The following is a 19874-nucleotide window of genomic DNA, read 5'->3' as shown; positions in this document are numbered from 1 at the left end:
CATGAAGTTGGGAATCGGGGATCTACTCTGTAACTCTGTGCAGCGCCTCCCATTCCTGGCGCAGTGCGAGGCTCTGCACGGCCTGTTTGGGGTAAGCGTGCCTGAGGGAGTGGCTGGGTCTGTCCCACTTGGTTTCCCAGGCATCCCCGAAGGCTGTGTAACACATAGTGGGATCTCAACAAATGCTCCTCAGACTAGAAAGAAGCTGCTCTTCATCTGGGGAGGAGATGGTGAGTGTAGCACAGGGAGGTGAGAGCTTCCAGAGCCCCGAAGCTGTGTGTACGGCCAGAACGCAGGCCCGGCAGCTGGAGGGAAGGGCATCTCCCTGGGGCTCCTCACCTTTGAGGCTGGGTTGCTGGTCGTTGCCCCAGGAATGACCTGGTCTGGGAAGAGTCTGCTGGAGAAGTATATGCTCTGACACACCAGCTGTGCCTAAATGATGCTCGCTGACATCCTCCCGAGGCCCCTTTCTCCATCAGTGACTGATTTCTACAGTTAGATTCCAGGTGCTGGCCTGGCTTCTCTGAGGCAGCAGCTTGGGGTGGGTAGCCCAGGGAGCCGGGGCTTTTAGGTGTCACCAGATGCACACCAGCCTCCTGTGCGTCGCAGTTCTCCACACCCCTCAACCGGGGGTCCCGCATCCCACGGAACCTGGTGCTCTGGCGAAGCCTGTAGATTATTCTCAGGATAATGGTTGTAAGTGCATAAAACAAAAAGAGAGAATTGCAGATGAACCAATGATATACATATACAGATATGTCAAAATATTTTTTTTCCATTTGAGGACTAGTAATATATCTTAACACATTAAACAGCAAGATCTAGGAGCAGTGACAACCATAATTTCAAAGTAGAGATAGTGTAAACAATATTTTGAGATATCTGAGACAACTACAAAATGATATGAAAATATCTGATTTCTCCTAGTGACAAAGTCACAGGCTCAGTTAATACCATGGTGGCCTGCATCCATGATGAAAGGAAATGCTAAGTTTCGGTTAGAGTTTGCTAAAATAAAGATTATTTTTTCTCCTCCAATTTCATGGATTCTCTGAATTCTATTCATGAACTGTGGATGTCAGTGGAGGCCTTTCCAGCCGTTCATTTCAGTTAGTAAGTGTTTCAGAGACCCGCAGCATAAAGTGTAAAGTGTTGCATTTTGTTTCAAAATGTATTTGATTGGCTTATTTTGACAATCCCAGCTTTATTCTCATCTGTATTTTACAGATCAAGACTTGGCCAAGAGCAAGTGCTCCATAAATGATGGGTGGATGGGCGGACGGAGAAACTTCAGAACGTTTCTGACTGCCCAGACTTATAACCCATAAGTAATAGAGCTTGCACTTGAACCCAAATCACTTTTTATTTAAAACCTCTTGTTTTTCCTATTCTCCCATGCTACCATTATGCTATTATTTTAAAGAGTTAACTCAATGCAACGCATGTTCATAATTTATGCTACTCTGATCATGGGAAAGAGCAGTCAGAGAACACCCAAAGTGCTTTGCTTACTTTCAGAGCCACGTGTTCAGTACCCTGGATCTGTGGCCCTTCAATGGCTGGGATGGCAAAAGCCCCAGAAACTGCCCCTCACAGACCGTCAGTGAATGTGGATGTGAAATTTAGAGAAGGCCAAGATACATGGGAGTAGGAAGTATGGGGTAGTTCAGTATTGCTCCCCAAGGTAGAAGTGTGGCTCAGAGTTTACAAGGGACAAATGTTGACTCAGTTGAAGAACTCTGTAATGTTTAGACCTCTTCAGTGATGTGCCAGCATTGCCTGATGTGATATTGACCGAAACCATTCAAACATTGATTTGTGCATTTGTTCATCCATTCAATAAATGTTTATTGACAACCTACTACATGCCAGATGCTGAGGTGTAGGTTGCATTTAAAGTGTACACTAAGATAAACGATTGTAGAGCTTAGCATCTATTGAGAGACGAACAATAAATAAAAACTAAAACCAATGGTTGTAGTAAGTGTTTTGAAGGAAACAAATGGAGTGCTATAATTCAGAATAACAACCGGGGTAGGGATGGGAAGATCTGTAGTTGTATATCCATGAGGAGGTGACTGAACTGGAAACCTGAAAGATTAAAAGGCCTACAAGGGAGTAGAGTGGGGAGAGGACATGTAAAAGATGTAGCACATGCAAAGGCCCTGAGGCAGAAAGATGGTAACATTTGAAAAGGCTGCAAGATGGCCACTGTGGGAATGGAAGCAGTGAAAGAGAAGGACAAGGGAGTTTGAAGAAGTTGTCAGGGACCAGCTCATTGAAGACCCAGGGTGGTGGGGTTGGGGCCGGGGGGGGGGGGAGCATTTGGATTTAATTCTAAGTGTGATAGGAAGCCATTGAAGAATTTTAGGCAAGGGAGTCACATGATGGGTTCTGTATTTTAAAGGATTACTCTAGCTCCTGGATGGAGAATAAGTTTTAGGTTGAGAGAGAGAGACCAGGAGGCCTGTGGAGTAGATGAGGAGTGAGATGATGGAGGCTTGGATGGGATGGAGACGTGAAGATGGAGAAGGTAGATTTTATGTTGTTGGAAATTCAGCTGAGATTTTTCATGTGTTGGGTGTGGGGAGAGATGGAGACAGGCACTGGTGGTGATTGATGGTGCTGTTGGCCATGATAGGAAGGCTAGAGAGGAACAGGGTTGAGGGAAGAAGCGTCTGGATAACCATTTCCCAGCAACTCTGAAACCTTGTGACAGACTCCACTGGTTCTCAAAGGGGATGATGGAATTTAGAAATGTGGGGACCGAGCTTTTTCAGTGGTTGCCATGATGGGAGGCACTGCTGGCATTTTGTGGACAGGGGCCAGGGATGCTCAAAGTCCTGCATCACACAGGACAGCCCCATAATAAACAGATCTCCGAATTCAATGCCAGTAGCTGGCACACTGGCAGAGTGAGTCTCTTTCAACTCCAAGAGTCTGCGAAAATGCATTTTTCACACTATCAGCCGTTCATGCTAGTGTCTTTTTGTGAATTATTTGAGTCACGTATCTTTTCATAAGTAATTGACTAGAATTAGCTATAAGGAGGGGATGGAGATTTAGCTGGGAGATGGTGCATAAAGCAGGAAAAGGGAAGGATAAGTCTTGGGGGGTATTTGGCGGCAGGGAGGGCTGAGAGGCTGGAGGACCTGGGGCCCTCGGAAGGAGGAAGGACGGTGAAGAGCAAGCGAGAAGGTGTGAAATACCAACTCGGCCACTTTTCATGCTTCCTGTGCTGCACTGCATGCTGCCGGACAGAGGTGCCTGCCTAGCTGTGTCCCCAAACTTCCCTTCTCCATTCCTCCCACACACTTTGAATTTTTCCTTTTTGTCATTTGAGTCTCCAAGGTAAATTCTTCCTTCAGATGATCAGAGAGATGCCACGAACTCAGTCAGAGCCCGATCAGTGCTGAGTACTCCAGAAGAATAAGGAAAAGTGACAGGAACCTTAATGGCTAGTGAAATCGCTGTCTAACCTGGGTGAATAATTGTTCTTCCCATCTGTCTAAGATTATTTTCCAGTTATTTCTATACACATGATTTCATTGTGGCCTCCCAACCATGCTAATGGACAGGCATGTGTGTTATTGTGTCCATTTTACAGATTCTGTCATTGAGGTTCAGGGACTTAACTTGCCAAAATGAAGCAGCCTGTAAGGGGCAGAGCAGGGGCCAGAACTTGGATGGAGGGCTCTTAGCGAGGTGTCCTACATGCAGCTGAGCCCCTGGGTTAGTAATTTAGGAAGTGATGAAGAAACACTTGCAAAGTAAGTGTATACCAAAGGGTAGCAGGATGCAAAATTAGCTGCCCAAGAGGGTAGCTAATTTTTTTCATCTGTGTGTGTAAGAAGTTCACAGGCACCCAGTTAGTATTTGCTCTGGCCCCATAAGGAAAAAAAAAAAACAATTTAAGAGAGTCCTTTTAGCACCTTGGAGTATAAGACTTGCTGGGTTCCCAGCACTTGAGGCCCCACTTTTGGGCACATTTCCTCCCCTGTTCCCACAACAGCTGTACCATGGCTCTGAGCACCTTGCATGAGCCTTGGTGGGTCAGGCCAGGGGCGGGGACACGGTGCTACTCAACTCCAGAGGGCGCCTTTCACACCCTGGAATACGTGACTGGAGCCTGGGGGGGTGCACTGCACAAGGGGGGTGGGGATTGTCAGTGGAAGATGGCGTGAAGGAGGCCAGCACTTTCCCTCACGATATGCCCGCTACTCTCTGTGTGCTCACACGCACTCACACGCACTCACATGCACTCACACGCGCTCACACGCGCTCACATGCACTCACACGCGCTCACACCACTCACACACGCTCACACGCACTCACACGCACTCACACGCGCTCACACGCGCTCACATGCACTCACACGCGCTCACACCACTCACACGCGCTCACACCACTCACACGCACTCACACGCGCTCACACGCGCTCACATGCACTCACACGCGCTCACACCACTCACACGCGCTCACACCACTCACACGCACTCACACGCGCTCACACGCGCTCACACGCCAGCGCCAACGCCTTCTCAGTAGCCTCCATTCCCCTTTGGCACATCTGGCCCAAGGCTCTATCTTTTTCAGCCCAAGCATCGTTTGAGACAAGGTAGCTTTTTCTGCAAACTGCAAAAAGTTTCCCTGGCAGCGCGGCTGCGGTGTAGGCGTGACGCCCCGGTTAGACATGGCAGGCAGGAGAAGCGGAGTGACAGGTCTGAGGGAACCAGGAAAGCCCAAAGGGGAGACAAGGTTGAGAGTTAAATCAGGATTGGATTTTGTCATGAAAGGCAGAACTGGCAAAAGCATCATTACAAGGCATTAACCTTGTTACACACAGACGAACAAGCAGAGGCTGGGATTCAGAAATAAATTACACATAATAAACTAGTTAGAATAGGCCGCGAGCAGCATTAGCGATTGCGCTCCTAGGAGAGAGGGGGGGCAAGAGAGAAAATGGGTCAAAAGAAGAGTCAGAATAGTCTCTGGACACTGGGGCCGACTGCACTGTCCCCCACCACCACCACCCCTTTTCTGCTCGGCTCCCTAGGTACTCACTTCCCTTCTGTGGGGAGGTTTCTCTGGGGCCATTCTTTGTTTTCAGTTGCTGAAATGAGCGTAAGAAAGCCATTCATAGGGCTCCTTTTCCCATTCATGGCAACCTGTCCATTTCTGTGTGAGCCAGCACAAAAGAATCCATTTCCATTCAGCCACAGCAGCCCTTACGGGAGGGCCAGGCCCGGCTTTCTTATTTTCTCCCAGGCTCACTGCTGTAATTGGCTGCACAGTCCTGACTGGCCAGCGTCCTCGAGGGAGAGAGGACGGAGCTGGGCTTCCCCACTCCTGGGCCTGGCAGCTGAGGGGAGCTGGGGAGCAGGGCCAGGCCCCCCAGCCAGGCTCTCCTTGCGTACACAGCTGCAGGTAACAGAAAAACTAGTCAAGAGCAGCCTACCAGTGGCCGGCAAACTCATCAGTCAGCAGAGCCAAGTATCAACAGGACAACGATTGAAATTTCTTTTGAGAGCCAAATTTTTTAAACTTAAACTATATAGGTAGGTACATTGTTAGTAACTTAACCCTTTGCGGTCGCATTACATTTGGACATGGGTGTCGTACTGGTTGGAATTAATTTCCATTGAAAGAGCAGTGATACATAGCATGCAAGATTATGAAGGATAAACAAGATTTATTCATTCTTTTTTGGAACTACGTCACTGCTAGTAGAATCGCTACAAACGTTATCACTTTCTACGTCAGAGTCAGTATTCAAGGTGCCAAAATAAAACTCTTCATCGTTACTTTCAGATTCGCAGTACATTTCTCTCGGTAACTTTCTTTTTGCCATTTTGGAGTATTATTTTGAAATATCTTAACAAGCGAGAATGCCTAATTACAGTTAAACGTAATTTGTAAAGCTTTATTTGAAATTCTGTGAAGTATCTCCGAAGCTTGTCGATTTCTTCGCTCCCAAAAGGCGACTGACTCGCCACGGTGTTTTGCATGGCGAGTGTGGAACGACCGCGTTTGTTTATATTGAGTTTCGATATCTCTGATTTGTCGGGGCAATGTTTTGGTTCATGACAAGGTCGCTTAGACACTTAAGAGCTTTCAGAGAAATTATGAACTGATACATGAATGAATAGAGTTAAGATTCGTACGGTTCCTTGCTGTGGTGGCTGAGAGCAGACATATGACCGGAACGGTAAAAAAGCTTTGGTGGCTGAGAGTAGACAAACGACCGCAAAGGGTTAATTAGGGTACTCCTAAGGCTTAGGAAGAGCCACACTCAAGGGGCCAAAGAGCCGCGTGTGGCTCGCTAGCCGCAGTTTGCGGACCACTGGCCCAGACCATGACAGCGATCGTTAACTTGGTAAAAAGTTTAAAGGTTGGAAGTCTGTGCTCAGTCATGTCTTGGAGAACTGAGAGCCTTTTATCGTCACCCCCACACCAGCCTCAGCTGTCGATTTTCACCTTCTACCTTGACTGTCATGGAAACCAAATGTGCAGATGGCCTCACATCCCCACTTTCAGGGGGAGGTGGCGAGGGAATGGGGCCAATGGCTCACCTTAACAGCCTCCTCTTATCAAGGAGGAAACTTACTCTGAGAAGCCCCTCAAGTGGACTTCTGGTAACTTACTGGGCAGACCTGGCCACATGGCCACCCCGAGCTCCAAGGGATGGAAAGCTGGTATATGGCCCTGGGGAGTGGGATTGCCGTTTGGCTTGGCCCCCAGTCGTGGTTTTCCCAGGCTTGGGTTTATTGCTACCTGAACAAAAGTATGGTAGCAAAGAAGAAGGTGGAATACTGACATGGGGTGGCAGGAAGCCTTTGTAATGAGAGCAAACATGTGTTGCGTGTCCCTCTGGGCCAGACACTGTCCTGAGCTTTACTGAGGCTTCCTCCTAACTCATTCAGCCCTCAGTGACTGAATTAACAAGCCTATGGCATAAAAGCTGTTGCCATCACTTCTATTGTGTACAGAGGGAAACTGAGTCACAGAGAGGTTTAATGACCTGCCCCAAATAACTTAGCTAGACAATGACAGAGCCAGGATTCCAACCCAGGAGTTCCGCTCACTCCCCTACGTGGCTCCTATTAGGTAAGATGATAAAATACTCCTAGTAGTACACAGTAAGTACATGTTACTGATAACAGTAATACCAGCTAAAACTTTTCAACATGTTCTTATTACTACTACCATTATTATCTCTTTTTCATAACCACTCTGCTAATCAAGCTGCATTAGCCTTCATCACACCCAGGAAAGCCAGCCCCCAGCAGGGTGAAATAAACTGCCCCCACCCCTGCTGGGTGAGAACCACACTGCCCTGCAGTCCTAACCTCTGACCCCTGCTCCCAGGTGTTTTCTGTGCCACCAGCTCCCCAGATGGGTAACATGGGTTTAATGGCTGTACTGTTTACCTATGCTATTGATTCAGACCTTCATTCTGAAAACTGCAACTATTGAGGGACACTCAGAGGTCAGGGGAGGGCACTGGAAAGGCTGAGATGGAAATTTGGAAGCAATTTTCACCTTGTTCCCTTTCAGCTTTAGAGCTGCCTCTTTGTTTTTTTCTTTTTCCTTCTTTCTTTCTTTTTCCTTCTTTCTTTCTTTCTTTCTTTCTTTCTTTCTTTCTTTCTTTCTTTCTTTCTTTCTTTCTTTTTCTTTCTTTCTTTTTTTGGAGCCAATCTTTCCCAGACAGAATATCTCATCCCACCTCAGCAAAGGCTGCTGTGACATCATGTTCTTGGCTAATCAGAATAGCTACAGTAAGGAAGCACCTTCTATACCTCAGACATGGGAGTTCACTGTCCCATTGGTCCTTGAGGATGCACCACTGCTATTCCTCTTTCTGTGTCAGAGTAGAGAAGAAAGGAGTTCTCTAGCCAAAGATAGTGGTATTAGAATATGCCAGATGCCCAGGCAGAGATGACACCCAATTCTCTGAGTTAACCTCTCGGTGCTGCTCAAATCCTATATAATAAAAGGCTAATATGCAAATCGACCGAACAGCGGAATGATTGGTCGCTATGATGTGCACTAACCACCGGGGGGGGGGGGGAGGGGGGGAGGGTAGATGCTCAACACAGGAGCGCTCCCACAGGGGTGGTCAGTGCGCTCCCACATGGGGAGCACCACTCAGCCAGAAGCAGGGCTCACGGCTGGCAAGCGCAGCGGCGGTGGCTGGAGCCTCTCCTGCCTCTGCAGCAGTGCTAAGGATGTCTGACTACAGCTTAGGCCCACTCTCCCTAGGGAACGGGCCTAAGCCATCAGTCAGACATCCCCTGAGGGCTCCCAGACTGGGGGAGGGTGCAGGCTGGGCTGAGGGATCCCACCCCAGTGCATGAATTTGTGCACCGGGCCTCTAATCCTATATAATAAAGCGGTAACATGCAAATTGACCATCATGCCCTCACACAAGATAGCCGCTCCCATGTGGGCACAAGATGGCCAGCAGGGAAGGGCAGTTGTGGGTGATCAGGCTGGCAGGGGAGGGCAGTTAGGGGTGACCAGGCTGGCAGGGGAGGGCAGTTGGGGGGGACCAGGCCTGCAGGGAGGGCAGTTAGGGGCAACCAGGCCGGCAGGGGAGGGCAGTTAGGGGCAACCAGGTCGGCAGGGCAGGGCAGCTGGGGCAACTGGGCCGGCAGGGGAGGGAAGTTGGGGGCGATAGGGCCAGCAGGGGAGCAGTTAGTCGTTGATCAGGCTGGCAGGGGAGTGGTTAGGGGGTGATCAGTCTGGCAGGCAGAAGTGGTTAGGGGCAATCAGGCAGGCAGGTAGGCAAGCAGTTGGGAGCCAGCAGACCTGGATTGTGAGAGGGATGTCTGACTGCTGGTTTAGGGTGCAGGCTAGGCTGAGGGACACCCCCCAGTGCATGAATTTAGTGCACCACCCTCTAGTCCTATCTAATAAAGAGGGAAAATGCTAATTGACCCTCATGCCATCACAAAGATGGTGGTGCCCATAGCCAATAAGGAGGGAATATGATAATTGACTGCCCTGCCCTCAGAGATGGCAGTGCCTACAGCCAATAAAAAGGGAATATGCTAATTGACTGCCATGCCTTCAAAGATGGTGGTGCCCAGTCCCCTCAGCCCCCCAGCTTCCCAGGGCCGCCTGAGGCTCAGGTAACCAGGGCCGGCTGAGGCTTGTGCTGCCGGCAGTGGCAGCAGCAAAGGTGTGATGGGGGCGTCGCCTTCCCCTGATCGCCTGATTGCCTCCCGCCCCTGAGGGCTCCCAGACTGTGAGAGGAGGCAGGCCGGGCTGAGGGCCCCCCTCCAGTGCATGAAAATTCATGCACTGGGCCTCTAGTATTTAATAAAAGTAATAGGCGTAGGTGGCCAATGTTAAGTTTGAACAATTCTGGTTTTATTTTAAAGCAAGATGTGTGGTGTATTATGTGTGAGTTTTTGTTTGTTTTTTATCTAAAGGTCATCTGATTTTTCGTTTTCTGCTCATAGTCACAAGGTATCCTTATCTAAAAACAGTGATCTATTGTTCTGATTCATAGATATTTTTTCTTAACTTCAATTTTAACAGGACAGGTCCTCATCTTCCCCAACTGCATGGAAAGTATCTTTTAACAGGAAGGAAAGCTCTAATGGGCTTTCAAAAAATCTTTCAAAACTGAGTTTACTATGGAATATTTTATGCAAATAAGTCGCTTTCTCCCTAGGTTATGACATCTTTCCCTTGAAAAGAGATCATGGCCTTGGCATAGGAGGAAATCCTTCCCAGCTTATCTCTTCTTAGCACAACCTCAGCAAAGCGGTACAGGCGGCCCTTTGACGGCTTCAGAGATCTACTCATTGGTAGTCCATGGAGCCATTCAGTGTCGATGTTAATGAAAGTTGGTGGTTTAAAAACAATGAATATTTAATAAGACATAAATTGAAAGACATAAACACTGTTGGCAATAATATAATGAAGTTAATAAGTCTTCGCCTCCCCTTGCCAACCTCCCCCTCCCCAAATGGGGCGATTGGGGTGTTGCGGTAATGCTCACTGAAGTTTGCCAGCTCTCTCGTTGGCTAAGACTTAGACGTGCCTTTGAAAACCTTAGCGCAGTTGGGAACTGAGCGCTGGCAGATAAAGTGCGTATCACGCTGTGTTCAGCAGCTACAGGCAGCAGCGACTCTTTCTAGTTCCATTCCTTCCTGAGATTCGTGTAACAAACTCAGTTCTCTGCTGCTGAAGGCAGGAAGCAACATAAAATACTGCGTGTCTTCAGACAAGAGAGAAAAAGACATTTTGGTCAGCGCTCGGCCTGCTCTGGGTTTAAACCGGGGCTTTCTTTAATGATGAGGAGCAAGCATGTGAGTCTGTGCTCAGACCTCAGACTATTTAAATGCTTTCTGGTGGGAAGCAAGCTCTCCGTTTCCTTGTCAGGAGCATCAGGACCAGGGCCAGCCCTTTGGCCCAGTTCCTCCTCAGTCCTGTGGCTCTCTCCTTCCCACCCTCCACGACCATGTCTTCCCCTCTTTACCCTCTGAACTAATTACCCTGTCTTTGGGCTTCACATTACACACTTCTTGGAAATCCAGAACCCTTCCTTCTGCCATCACACCCAATAGGATGGTCTGTCTCACATCTTGGGAAATGGCTTGTTTAACCTCGCGGGAGCCAGTGCCTCCCTAGGACAGACTGCAGCAGAATCCTGCAAACAGCCAAGTGTAAGACCGTCTCCCTCCCAATTCAGCAGCGGGCTCTCTCTTGGCAATAAAGTAGAACTCGGCTTCATATATCAGCTGGGGGAGTGTTAAATGGATGGCTAGCTCGCTGCTGGCAATCAATACGTGTTAATACATAGTAAACAAATGGCTTTCCATGGGCTGGGCAAGCACGGTGATTTTGCAGATAAAAAGGATAAAAGGTTGTTCCTGGGGATCTTGTCTAAGAGAATGTATTTTGGGGCTCAAGTAGGAGCCTTCCCAGGTGGGCACAAGTGACATTTAATCATCCTGAGAGTTACGGCTGTTAAAAATTAACTTTTTTTATTTGTGCATTTGTGTGCATATTCAGAAAGAAGATCAACCCGAGAAAGTGCAGCCAATCGCGTCCTCTACCATGATCCATTCCGACCTGACATCTGTTTATGGCACCGTGGTGATGAACAGAGCTGTTCTGTTCCTGGGGACTGGAGACGGCCAGTTACTTAAGGTGGGTGTTTTGTGCCTTCTTCAATGTCGATTTTAATAGTAACCTAATTTTTGCTTTTCAATTATGTTTTATTGCGTCTGAGTTATGCATAATACCATACCAACTGCTTTGTGAACTTTTCAGTGACCCCCCAGAAATGGCCTGGAAGAATTTTCTAGAAGTCTGTTTGTAATTCTTTCCCTAGCTATGTAACAAAGCACCAGCCACCTTCTCTCCCAGCTCCTGCCAAGATATCCCCCCTTCCTTACTCACTGGTTGCCTGGATGAGGTGGGTGGGGGTCTGGCCCCTGCGCCATCCCTGACTCACCTCCTTGAGACATTTCGCCTTTCAGTTCTATCTCCTTTATAATGAGAATGTACAAAGCACCTGATTTCTCACGACTTCAAAGAAATGGGAGATGCAGGGCTTAAAGAGAGGAAAGAAACAGGTGCTTCTCTCCAGAGAGGTCGGAGACCTGAAATCTGTGAGACTCCCCTTGACTTTGATCTCCGAGACTATACTTTTCCACTGCACGGTGCACCCCTAGTCACGTTGAGATTTTTTATTCACTTGGGAGAGGGCCAGTGGGAAGGAGGAGAAAATAAAGTCAGAAATACCTAGTAATTGGCCTGAAATTAGATAGCACTTACTAGTATCTTCTCAATTTCGTCAGCAAGCATGTATGGAACACCTCCTGTGGCCTCCACCAACATTCGTGGTTGGGAACCACACCGTTTCTGTCATCCCTAGGGTGATGATCCTTTACCGCTCTGTAGCCAGTTGGTCAGCTCAGATTCCACATGGAAGGTTAACAGATTTGTTTTCTCCGCTGACCTCCCAGCGATAACTAGCTGTGTGGCCTTGGGTAAGCTGCCTGATCTCTCCGAGATCCCGTTTCCTCGTGTGTAAGTGAGATTGCACTAGACGGCCTGGGAAGCCGTCCTCTTCAGAAGGCCTCCCGCCCTGCCTCGGTGTCTTTTCCCCACTCGGCCACAGCTTTGCTCGCTCTACTGCAAACGTGCGCCGTAGTCTTGTTGCCATACCTTTGCTCACACTGGATTCCTTTCTTTTCTCTCTCTGCTTTACTGAATGCTATGTCCCTGTGCTTTGGCTTAGTTTAAGCTCCATCTCATCTCTGAGGACTTCTGTGCTAAATCTGTAGTGATTAGGTTTTTCCCTCCTCTCCTGAAATTCTCCTATCTGTATCTTTTTTTTTTTTTTTTTTTGGCTCATTACAAATGTCTTGCTTTGATGCCTACCCGTTTCTCTTGTATTTGTCTGGCCTTCTCAACTTGATTTTAAGTGTCTTGAGAAGGGGGCCCTGGAGTCCCACAGCCTGATACAGTGCCAAGTGCCTGGTAGGAATTTAATTTAATCTGTTTCCTTTGGAGGAAACCCAGTAACATATGGGAGGGAGTTTGTTTGTATACACATTCTTTTAAAATATACATTGATCCTGTTTCCTGTTGTGTTAGCTTAATTTCCCGGGGAGAGGTAAACACCCATCAGTCATTCTACACAAGTTGCTCGGTGCATGAAGTGACGTCTGTAGCTACACCAACCTGGTCAGGCCAATTAGAGCCATTAACCTGGCAGAAGAAGTTCCCGTCAATCCAAACTGGGCCTCCTCACCAATTATCTCTTCGGATTTGGGATATTTTTGATGACTGTTTTGACAAGAACACTGTTTCCCCAAAGCTAAGCCAACCAAACTGTTACATGGTAAATTGGAGGTGAAGGAACGCTTGGCTCTAAGTAGTTCCCCAGGGAAGGCCTGGCTTGCCCTCCTGTTTGTTTGCACCAACAGTTCGTGTGCAACCGGCCAGTTTTTAGAGATTTGTGGCACGGGGGGTGGGGTGGGGGGGGGAACCAAGCTGCAGCTTCAAGCTGCTGAGCAGGAAGTGGCGCACTGAGGTCTCCCTTCCCTCAGCATCTGGAAGGGGTACCCCTTCAAAAGCCACATCTGGGCCTTATTTGAATAACAAGGCAGGTTGATTTTCCGTTTGTTGTGTGACTGCTAACATTTATCCAGTGCTTCCTGTGTGCCAGGCACGCTACATGTTCTAGCTAATGCCATCCTCTCCAGAACTCTGAGGAGTAGGTATCCTATTCCCATTTTACAGATGAGGGAACTGAGGCCCAGAGAAGTTGGATGATTTACCCACGGTCACACAATGGCAGAGCAGGGACTGGAACCTGGAGCGACTTCAGAGACTGCCCCTCATACCCCCACGACTTTGTAACCTCTGCCCAGGCGAGGGCAACGTTCCCTGAGGGTTCGCTGGGCGGAGTGCGAAGCATGTTGATAATGAGATTGATGTGGGGGACGAGGGCTCCTGGGGTGGGTGCCGGGTCTTAGAGACTCAGAGAACAACCCCAGCTTGAAAAGGCAGACGTGATAACTGGTTGGGAATTAAGCCCCGCCCCCAGCTTCCCTCAGGATGCGTTTATGGGAGTTTATGGGGGGAGTGTGAGCTGACTGACCCCCCCACCTTCACCCCAGGCTCCCTAGAATAGCCCAGTAATCCCAAGATTCTGCCATGTAACTTGTGTGCAGGTCCTTGGATGCAGCCCCTGCCACTGCCCGGAGTCCTGGTCCTCGGGACTGTGTAGATGATTCGGAAGACACAGATCACCCCCAAATCCTTATTCACAAACTTCAAGCTTCTCGCTCGCCAGACTTGTCACCAGAACTGTTAGAAAAGCCGAGCATTGATAGACACGAGCTTGGCTTCTTACGGCCCAGAGTGGCGGCACTAATGAGCAGCAAAAAGCAAAACGCGACCCAGGGCAGATCAGCCGCAGGTTCCCAGGATGGGGTGAGGGGGGCGGTTAGGGGGGAGTTTGCGGCATTTGACAGAGGCAGGCACTGTAGTGTGTGCCTGGGTGGACCAGAGGCAGAAAACAGCAGTTGGTGGCCAGTTGCTGTTTTTTACCTCCACACACACAAATCCTGCTTCTTAAATCTTTGAAAACCTTGTGGAGTTTTCATACCATTTGGTGCAATATTAAATATCATGTTATTACTTAGTAACTTTTTAATTATGAAAGTGATATATGCTTCTAGGAAAAGTTGCAAAGTAGCAGGGGGTGAGGGGAAGGCAAAGGAAAAACCCCTCCAGTTCTGTTATGTTGGAGGCAACTGTTGTCAGCAGCTTCTTCTTTTTTTTCCCCCCAACATAGCTGAGGTCAGACTCTATATCCAGTTTTGTATCCTGTTTTTTTCTTCAGTTAATGAGAGAAGATGCTTATATTAAAATGTTACGGTAAACCTTTTGTAAGCAGTATTTTTAAATAGCTGTATCATGGTCTGTTACGTGGAAACATTACTTTGAATTTAAGCCGAGACAGTGAATCACTCTTAAAGTGTCTTTAAAGAAACGCACTTTTCCAAGTAACCCGGCACTGCTTCCAAGGATAAGGTTCTGCTCACCATAAGTGGAAAAACAAAAGATTGACAGCGTGCTAAGACCTTTGCTGCCTCTTTCTCCTGCCTGTATTCCCAGTTCCTTCATCAAATTTTAAAAAATGGGAGGACTTTGGAATGGAAAGTGTCCTCTGAGAACATCTAATCTGCCCCCTTAATTTTATCCACGTGCAGTCCTCGTGGTTATAAGACAGGTTATGCTCAGTCACCCGTGATTTCCTCATTTGACTTCCTTTCTGAACACAGTTGCATTCTATAGTTTGTCAGTTGTCAGTGTCTCCACTGGGATCAGCTGAAGAGGCATGGTCACACTGAACTCGGCTTCAGGGAATTTACATCACACGTGCTGCCAGTCAGGACACTGCTGAGAGTACCCGCTTTCATAAACACAGGCTGCATCTTCCTCCAGCTTGTGGTTCAGCCTGTCATGTGGTTTGGATTCCTCTGCGCTGACTAACGCATAAAGACATTTGTCCTGCCCTGGCCAGTGTGGCTCAGTTGGTTGGGCATCATCCCTCCGAAAGGTTGCTGGTTGGATTCCCTGTCAGGGCACATGCCTGGGTGAGGGTTCATTCCCATATGGGGTATGCAGGAGGCAGCTAACCAATGTTTCTACTCTCTCTCTTCCTATCTCTCTAAAAATCAATTAAAAATCTTTTAAAAAAGAAAATTGTCCTTATTTCAAGGGCGGAATTGAATATGTTGAGTTTTTCAAGGTGGTAAAATAAGTAATAACAGAAGATACATGAAATTTGAAATTTGTAACTTTACTTATGCCCGTTAAACTTTCTTGTAAGCGTAAAAGGTGACAAGGCCGCAAGCAAGGAATAAGAATAGCTAACATTTCTGAGCTCATACTGTGTGCCAGTCATTAGAATGAGTGTCTTTATGGGTTAACTCATCTAATCCTCACAAGTCAATCCTATCACCATACCAACTTCATAAATGAGAAAACCTGAGGCTCAGAGAAGTTAGGTAACTTGCTCAAGGTGAGGTGGACTTACGCAGTCTGCCCCCAATGAAAATGAAAATGTAGTCTGTAGAGCTTGGTAGAGTTGATGGAACTGGTTTTTATTTTTATCTTGTTCTTAATATTGGAATGTCTGGATCAAGACACCACTATTTGGGTTTTCATGAGAAGGAGCTATGGCTTCTGTGGTTTAAGTTTTATCCTATTTGTGGATAGACTTCTGTATTAGAAGGAGAAAGAGTCCTTTTCTCTCAGAGTTGCACGTAGCTCATGGGAGCATCTGGTCCCACTTGGGGGCCCCTGCTTTTCCTCAGTGGATTTCTTTAGAGCAAAAGTGGGAAATCTGTATTCGAGTTGATTCTTCGGATAGCCCAGTGAGAGGAGGCTGATGTTGGGTTCTTCAGCATCCCTAGGACTGAAGGAGGGTTGTGGGGGCAGGAGCCATAGCATGCCCTTTTCCCCGTCCAGCAGAAAAGCACTGCTACCCTCAGAACCTTACTCCCACTAGTGGATTTCAGTATCCAAACCATGGAACAAACTCCAATTCCAGAAAGTTCTTCCTGCATCCTAACAGTAGACAATCTATGTAACACCTGCAAAGCCTTTCTTGACTCTGGTTTCTAAAGTTTTCAAGTGAAAGTAAGAGAAAACAAAAATGACAAAATCCTTTATAAGGACATGCTCATGTATCCTATATAATAAAAGATTAATATGCAAATTGTCCCCTCTGGCCGGCCAACCTCCCATGTCCCCTCCCCGCACCCTACCCAAACCCTCTCCCTGGCTGGCCCAGGCTATCTGGACCCCACCCATGCACAAATTCGTGCACCAGGCCTCGTGTGTGTGTGTGTGTGTGTGTGTGTGTGTGTGTATCCTATCTAATAAAAGAGAAACATGGTAATTGGCGTATGACCGCTACCCTTCCCATTGGCTATTCAGCAAGATATGCAAATTAACTGCCAGCCAAGATGGCGGCCGGCAGCCAGGCAGCTTGAAACTAACATGAGGCTTGCTTGCTTCAGTGATGGAGGACTCCAACATTTCCCTACCTGCCTTGCCGGCCTCTGAGCCTGCAGTTTAAGAAACATTGTAACAAATATAGAAGCTAAACAAAACCCCAGAAACCAGCTTTCAGCGAGCTGGGATCTCAGAGCTGGAGTTATACATCGTTTCGATTATAGAATCTAAACAAACCAGATACCTTCTTTCAGCAGCAGAGGCCTCAGAGCTGGAGCCAGAGCTAAAGCTGGCCCAGAATAAAAAAGAAAAAGAAAAAAAGAAGCAGTTGGGAGCTTCAGTCCCAGCCTGAAAACAGCCCTCAGCCCCTCACCCAGACTGGCCAGGCACCCCAGTGGGGACCCCCACCCTGAAGGGTGTGTGACCAGCTGCAAACAGCCATCATCCAGGCTGGCCAGGCACCCCAGTGGGGACCCCCGCCCTGATCCAGGACACCCTTCAGGGGAAACCAGCCAGCCCCACCCATGCACCAGGCCTCTAACCTATATAGTAAAAGGGTAATATGCCTCCCAGCACCGGGATCAGCGGAGCCGCGAGGCCTCCAGGCACCGGGATCAGCGTGACAGGGGGCAGCGCCCAAACCCCCTGATCGCCCTGCAGCTCTGTGTGTGACAGGGGACGGGACCACAACCTCCCTATCAGCCCTGCTCTGTTCCTGACAGGTGAAGGCGCCGCAACCCCCTGATCGGCCCTGCTCTGTGCCTGACAGGGGGGAGCTCCCCAACCCCCTGATTGCCCTGCGGCTCTGTGTGTGACAGGGTGCAGGGCCCCAACCCCCCCACCCCATGGGCCCTGCTCTGTGTGTGACGGGGTAGAGCCATAACCTCCCCATCAGCCCTGCCCTGAGTGTGACAGTGGCAGCGCCCCAACCCCCGATGGGCCCTGCTCTGTGTGTGACAGGGGGCGGTGCCCCAACTCCCCTATTGGCCCTACTCTGTGAGTGACAGGGGGGAGCTCCTCAACCCCCTGATGGGCCCTGCTCTGTGCGTGACAGGGGGCAGCGCCCCAACCCCCTGATTGGCCCTGCTCTGTGCGTGACAGGGGGTGGCACCGCAACCTCCCCATCGACCCTGCCTTGAGTGTGACAAGGGGCAGTGCCCCAACCCCCCAATCGGCCCTACCCTGAGCGTGACTGAGGTTGGCATCGCAACCTCCCGATCTGCCCTGCTCTGTGCATGACAGGGGGTGGCGCCCCAACTCCCCAATCGGCCCTGCTCTGAGCCCGACCAGGGGCTGCACCTAGGGATTGTGCCTGCCCTCTGCCACCTGGGAGCAGGCCTAAGCCAGCAGGTCGTTATCTCCAGAGGGGTCCCAGAATGCAAGAGGGCACAGGCCGGGCTGAGGGACCCGCCCCCCCACCGCCCCCCCCTCCCGAGTGCCCAAATTTTTGTGCACCAGGCCTCTAGTGTGTGTGTGTGTGTGTGTGTGTGTGTGTATATATATATATATATATATATATATATATATATATATATATATATATATTTATTCCCACAGAATGTTCAAATAAGAGAACAGAGTGGGAAAACCAGGACAGTACCTGGGCCTGGAAGTGGGGCTGGTGGGGACGGCTGAGCTAAGGCAATGGACCAAAAAGCAAAAGCAGCAGAGGTGTCAAAACTTGGAAGTGGCTCAGCTGGTGTGGCTCAGTGGTTGAGCATCGACCTGTGAACCAGGAGGTCATGGTTTGATTCCCAGCCTGGGTTTTGGACTTGATCCCCAGTGTGGGATGTGCAGGAGGCAGCCAATCAATGATTCTCTCTCATCATTGATGTTTCTGTCTCTTCCTCTCCCTTCCTCTCTGAAATCAATAAAAATATATTTAAAAAAACAAATACACTTGGTAATGTGCTCCATGATTGGTATCTAGAATGTCATATGAAGCTACTTCAAGTTCTTTCCCAAGTCATAAATTTCAATTTGTGAGTTCTCAGGGAATCCCAGTTTAGGGATATTACTCCCTTGTAGTCCACAAATCTAGAATTTGTGATTCAGATTGTATGCTTCTCTCACTACTAATGATAAAATAAGTAGATTGGAAACAAGAGAGGAATTTCCTTAAACTTTATATCTCATCATTATTACACGTAACTATTAAAGCACATTAAATGCTATTGGATAATTACCTTGCTTGTGTGTGTGTGTGTGTGTGTGTGTGTGTGTGTGTGTGTGTGTGTGTTTATGGGGGAAAATAAGTGAGAAGATTGGCCTGTTTGCCCTTTAACTAGTTAGCCCTAGAGAGTGAAGCATAAGGAAGGAAATTTGGCATCTTTGAGCTTTTTAAACATGGTAATACAAAAGACTAGTACTAAAGAATTAGTCTTTTGTTCAATTTTTCTCTCCCCTCATTTTCTTCACTGTGCTTTTCTTCCCACTGGTGGTGTCAAGCTTGTAATGTAACTAACCGTGTGGTGTGGAAGTCTCACACACCAAACATTTTAGGACTAAGGTTGGGTTATGTTTTGTTTTGTGTTTTTTGTTTGTTTGCTTGCTTTGTATGCAGCAAAAATCCCAAGGCTAGTTAATAGACTACCATGAGGCTTCATGAAGATGTCAACAGAAACAATATGTTGACATAAACTGAAGTTCTCCATCGGAGAAAATACATTTTCTATACAGGCTTCAGCTGGAAAAATGTGAAGAGCCTTATAAAATCTTGAATGCTAATAGAGTATTTTTTTTTTCATTTAGTAAATATTTATTGGGCACCTTTTATGTGCAAGGCACTTTCTGGGTGCTGATGATACAAAGGTGAACAAAACAGACAATGTCCCTGCTCCCCTGGTGGGAAGAAAGAGACAGAAAACAAGTAAATGGATTAATCAATATAAAGTCATTTCAGATAGTGGTAAGGGCTCTGAAGAAAACAGGGATAGGTGGAGAGTGACAGTGGGGTCCAATAGAAAGAAGACCAGGGAAAGCTTCTCAGAGGAGGTGACATTTGAGACTTGAAAGACCAAGGGTATATCAGAATATACATGACTCAGGTTGACTTTAAATTAGATCTATATTAAGGGCATATGCTGGAAGCAATAGATAAAAATCCGCATCATGCCCAAGAAGTGTGTGTGAGTTGGATGAGGTTTCTCATATGCAAAATTCAACCCATTTTGGGTTTCTGTGACTCACTGTTACTTCCTGCATCGCTTCACTGATCATGTTTTTTTTTCCAAGGCTGCCCAGCTGAACTGAGCTGAGGAAGGAACCTTTTACCTCGCTCCAGTCTTACTGGCTTTCTTCCTGGTGTTGATGTTGATGTGAATTTTGTGGTTGAAAGATCCAGGTGTCCACTGGGGCTCCTGGGCTGGGCTGTG

General features: G+C 48.0%; 1 protein-coding gene across 1 annotated transcript in view; it reads left to right on the top strand.

Annotated features, from left to right (window-relative positions):
• The window catches only part of PLXNC1 (plexin C1), a 168114-nt gene that overhangs the window by 11172 nt on the left and 137068 nt on the right, over positions 1-19874 (top strand). The window contains exon 2 of the mRNA XM_081083729.1: positions 11029-11166. Within this exon, the coding sequence (XP_080939855.1) occupies positions 11029-11166 (138 nt within the window). The remainder of the gene's footprint in view (positions 1-11028; positions 11167-19874) is intronic.

This window comes from Myotis nattereri (genome assembly GCF_964212035.1).
Source record: "Myotis nattereri genome assembly, chromosome: 2".
Classification (NCBI taxonomy): domain Eukaryota; kingdom Metazoa; phylum Chordata; class Mammalia; order Chiroptera; family Vespertilionidae; genus Myotis; species Myotis nattereri.
Note: the sequence above shows the minus strand (reverse complement) of the source record. Positions and strands in the feature narration are given on the sequence as shown.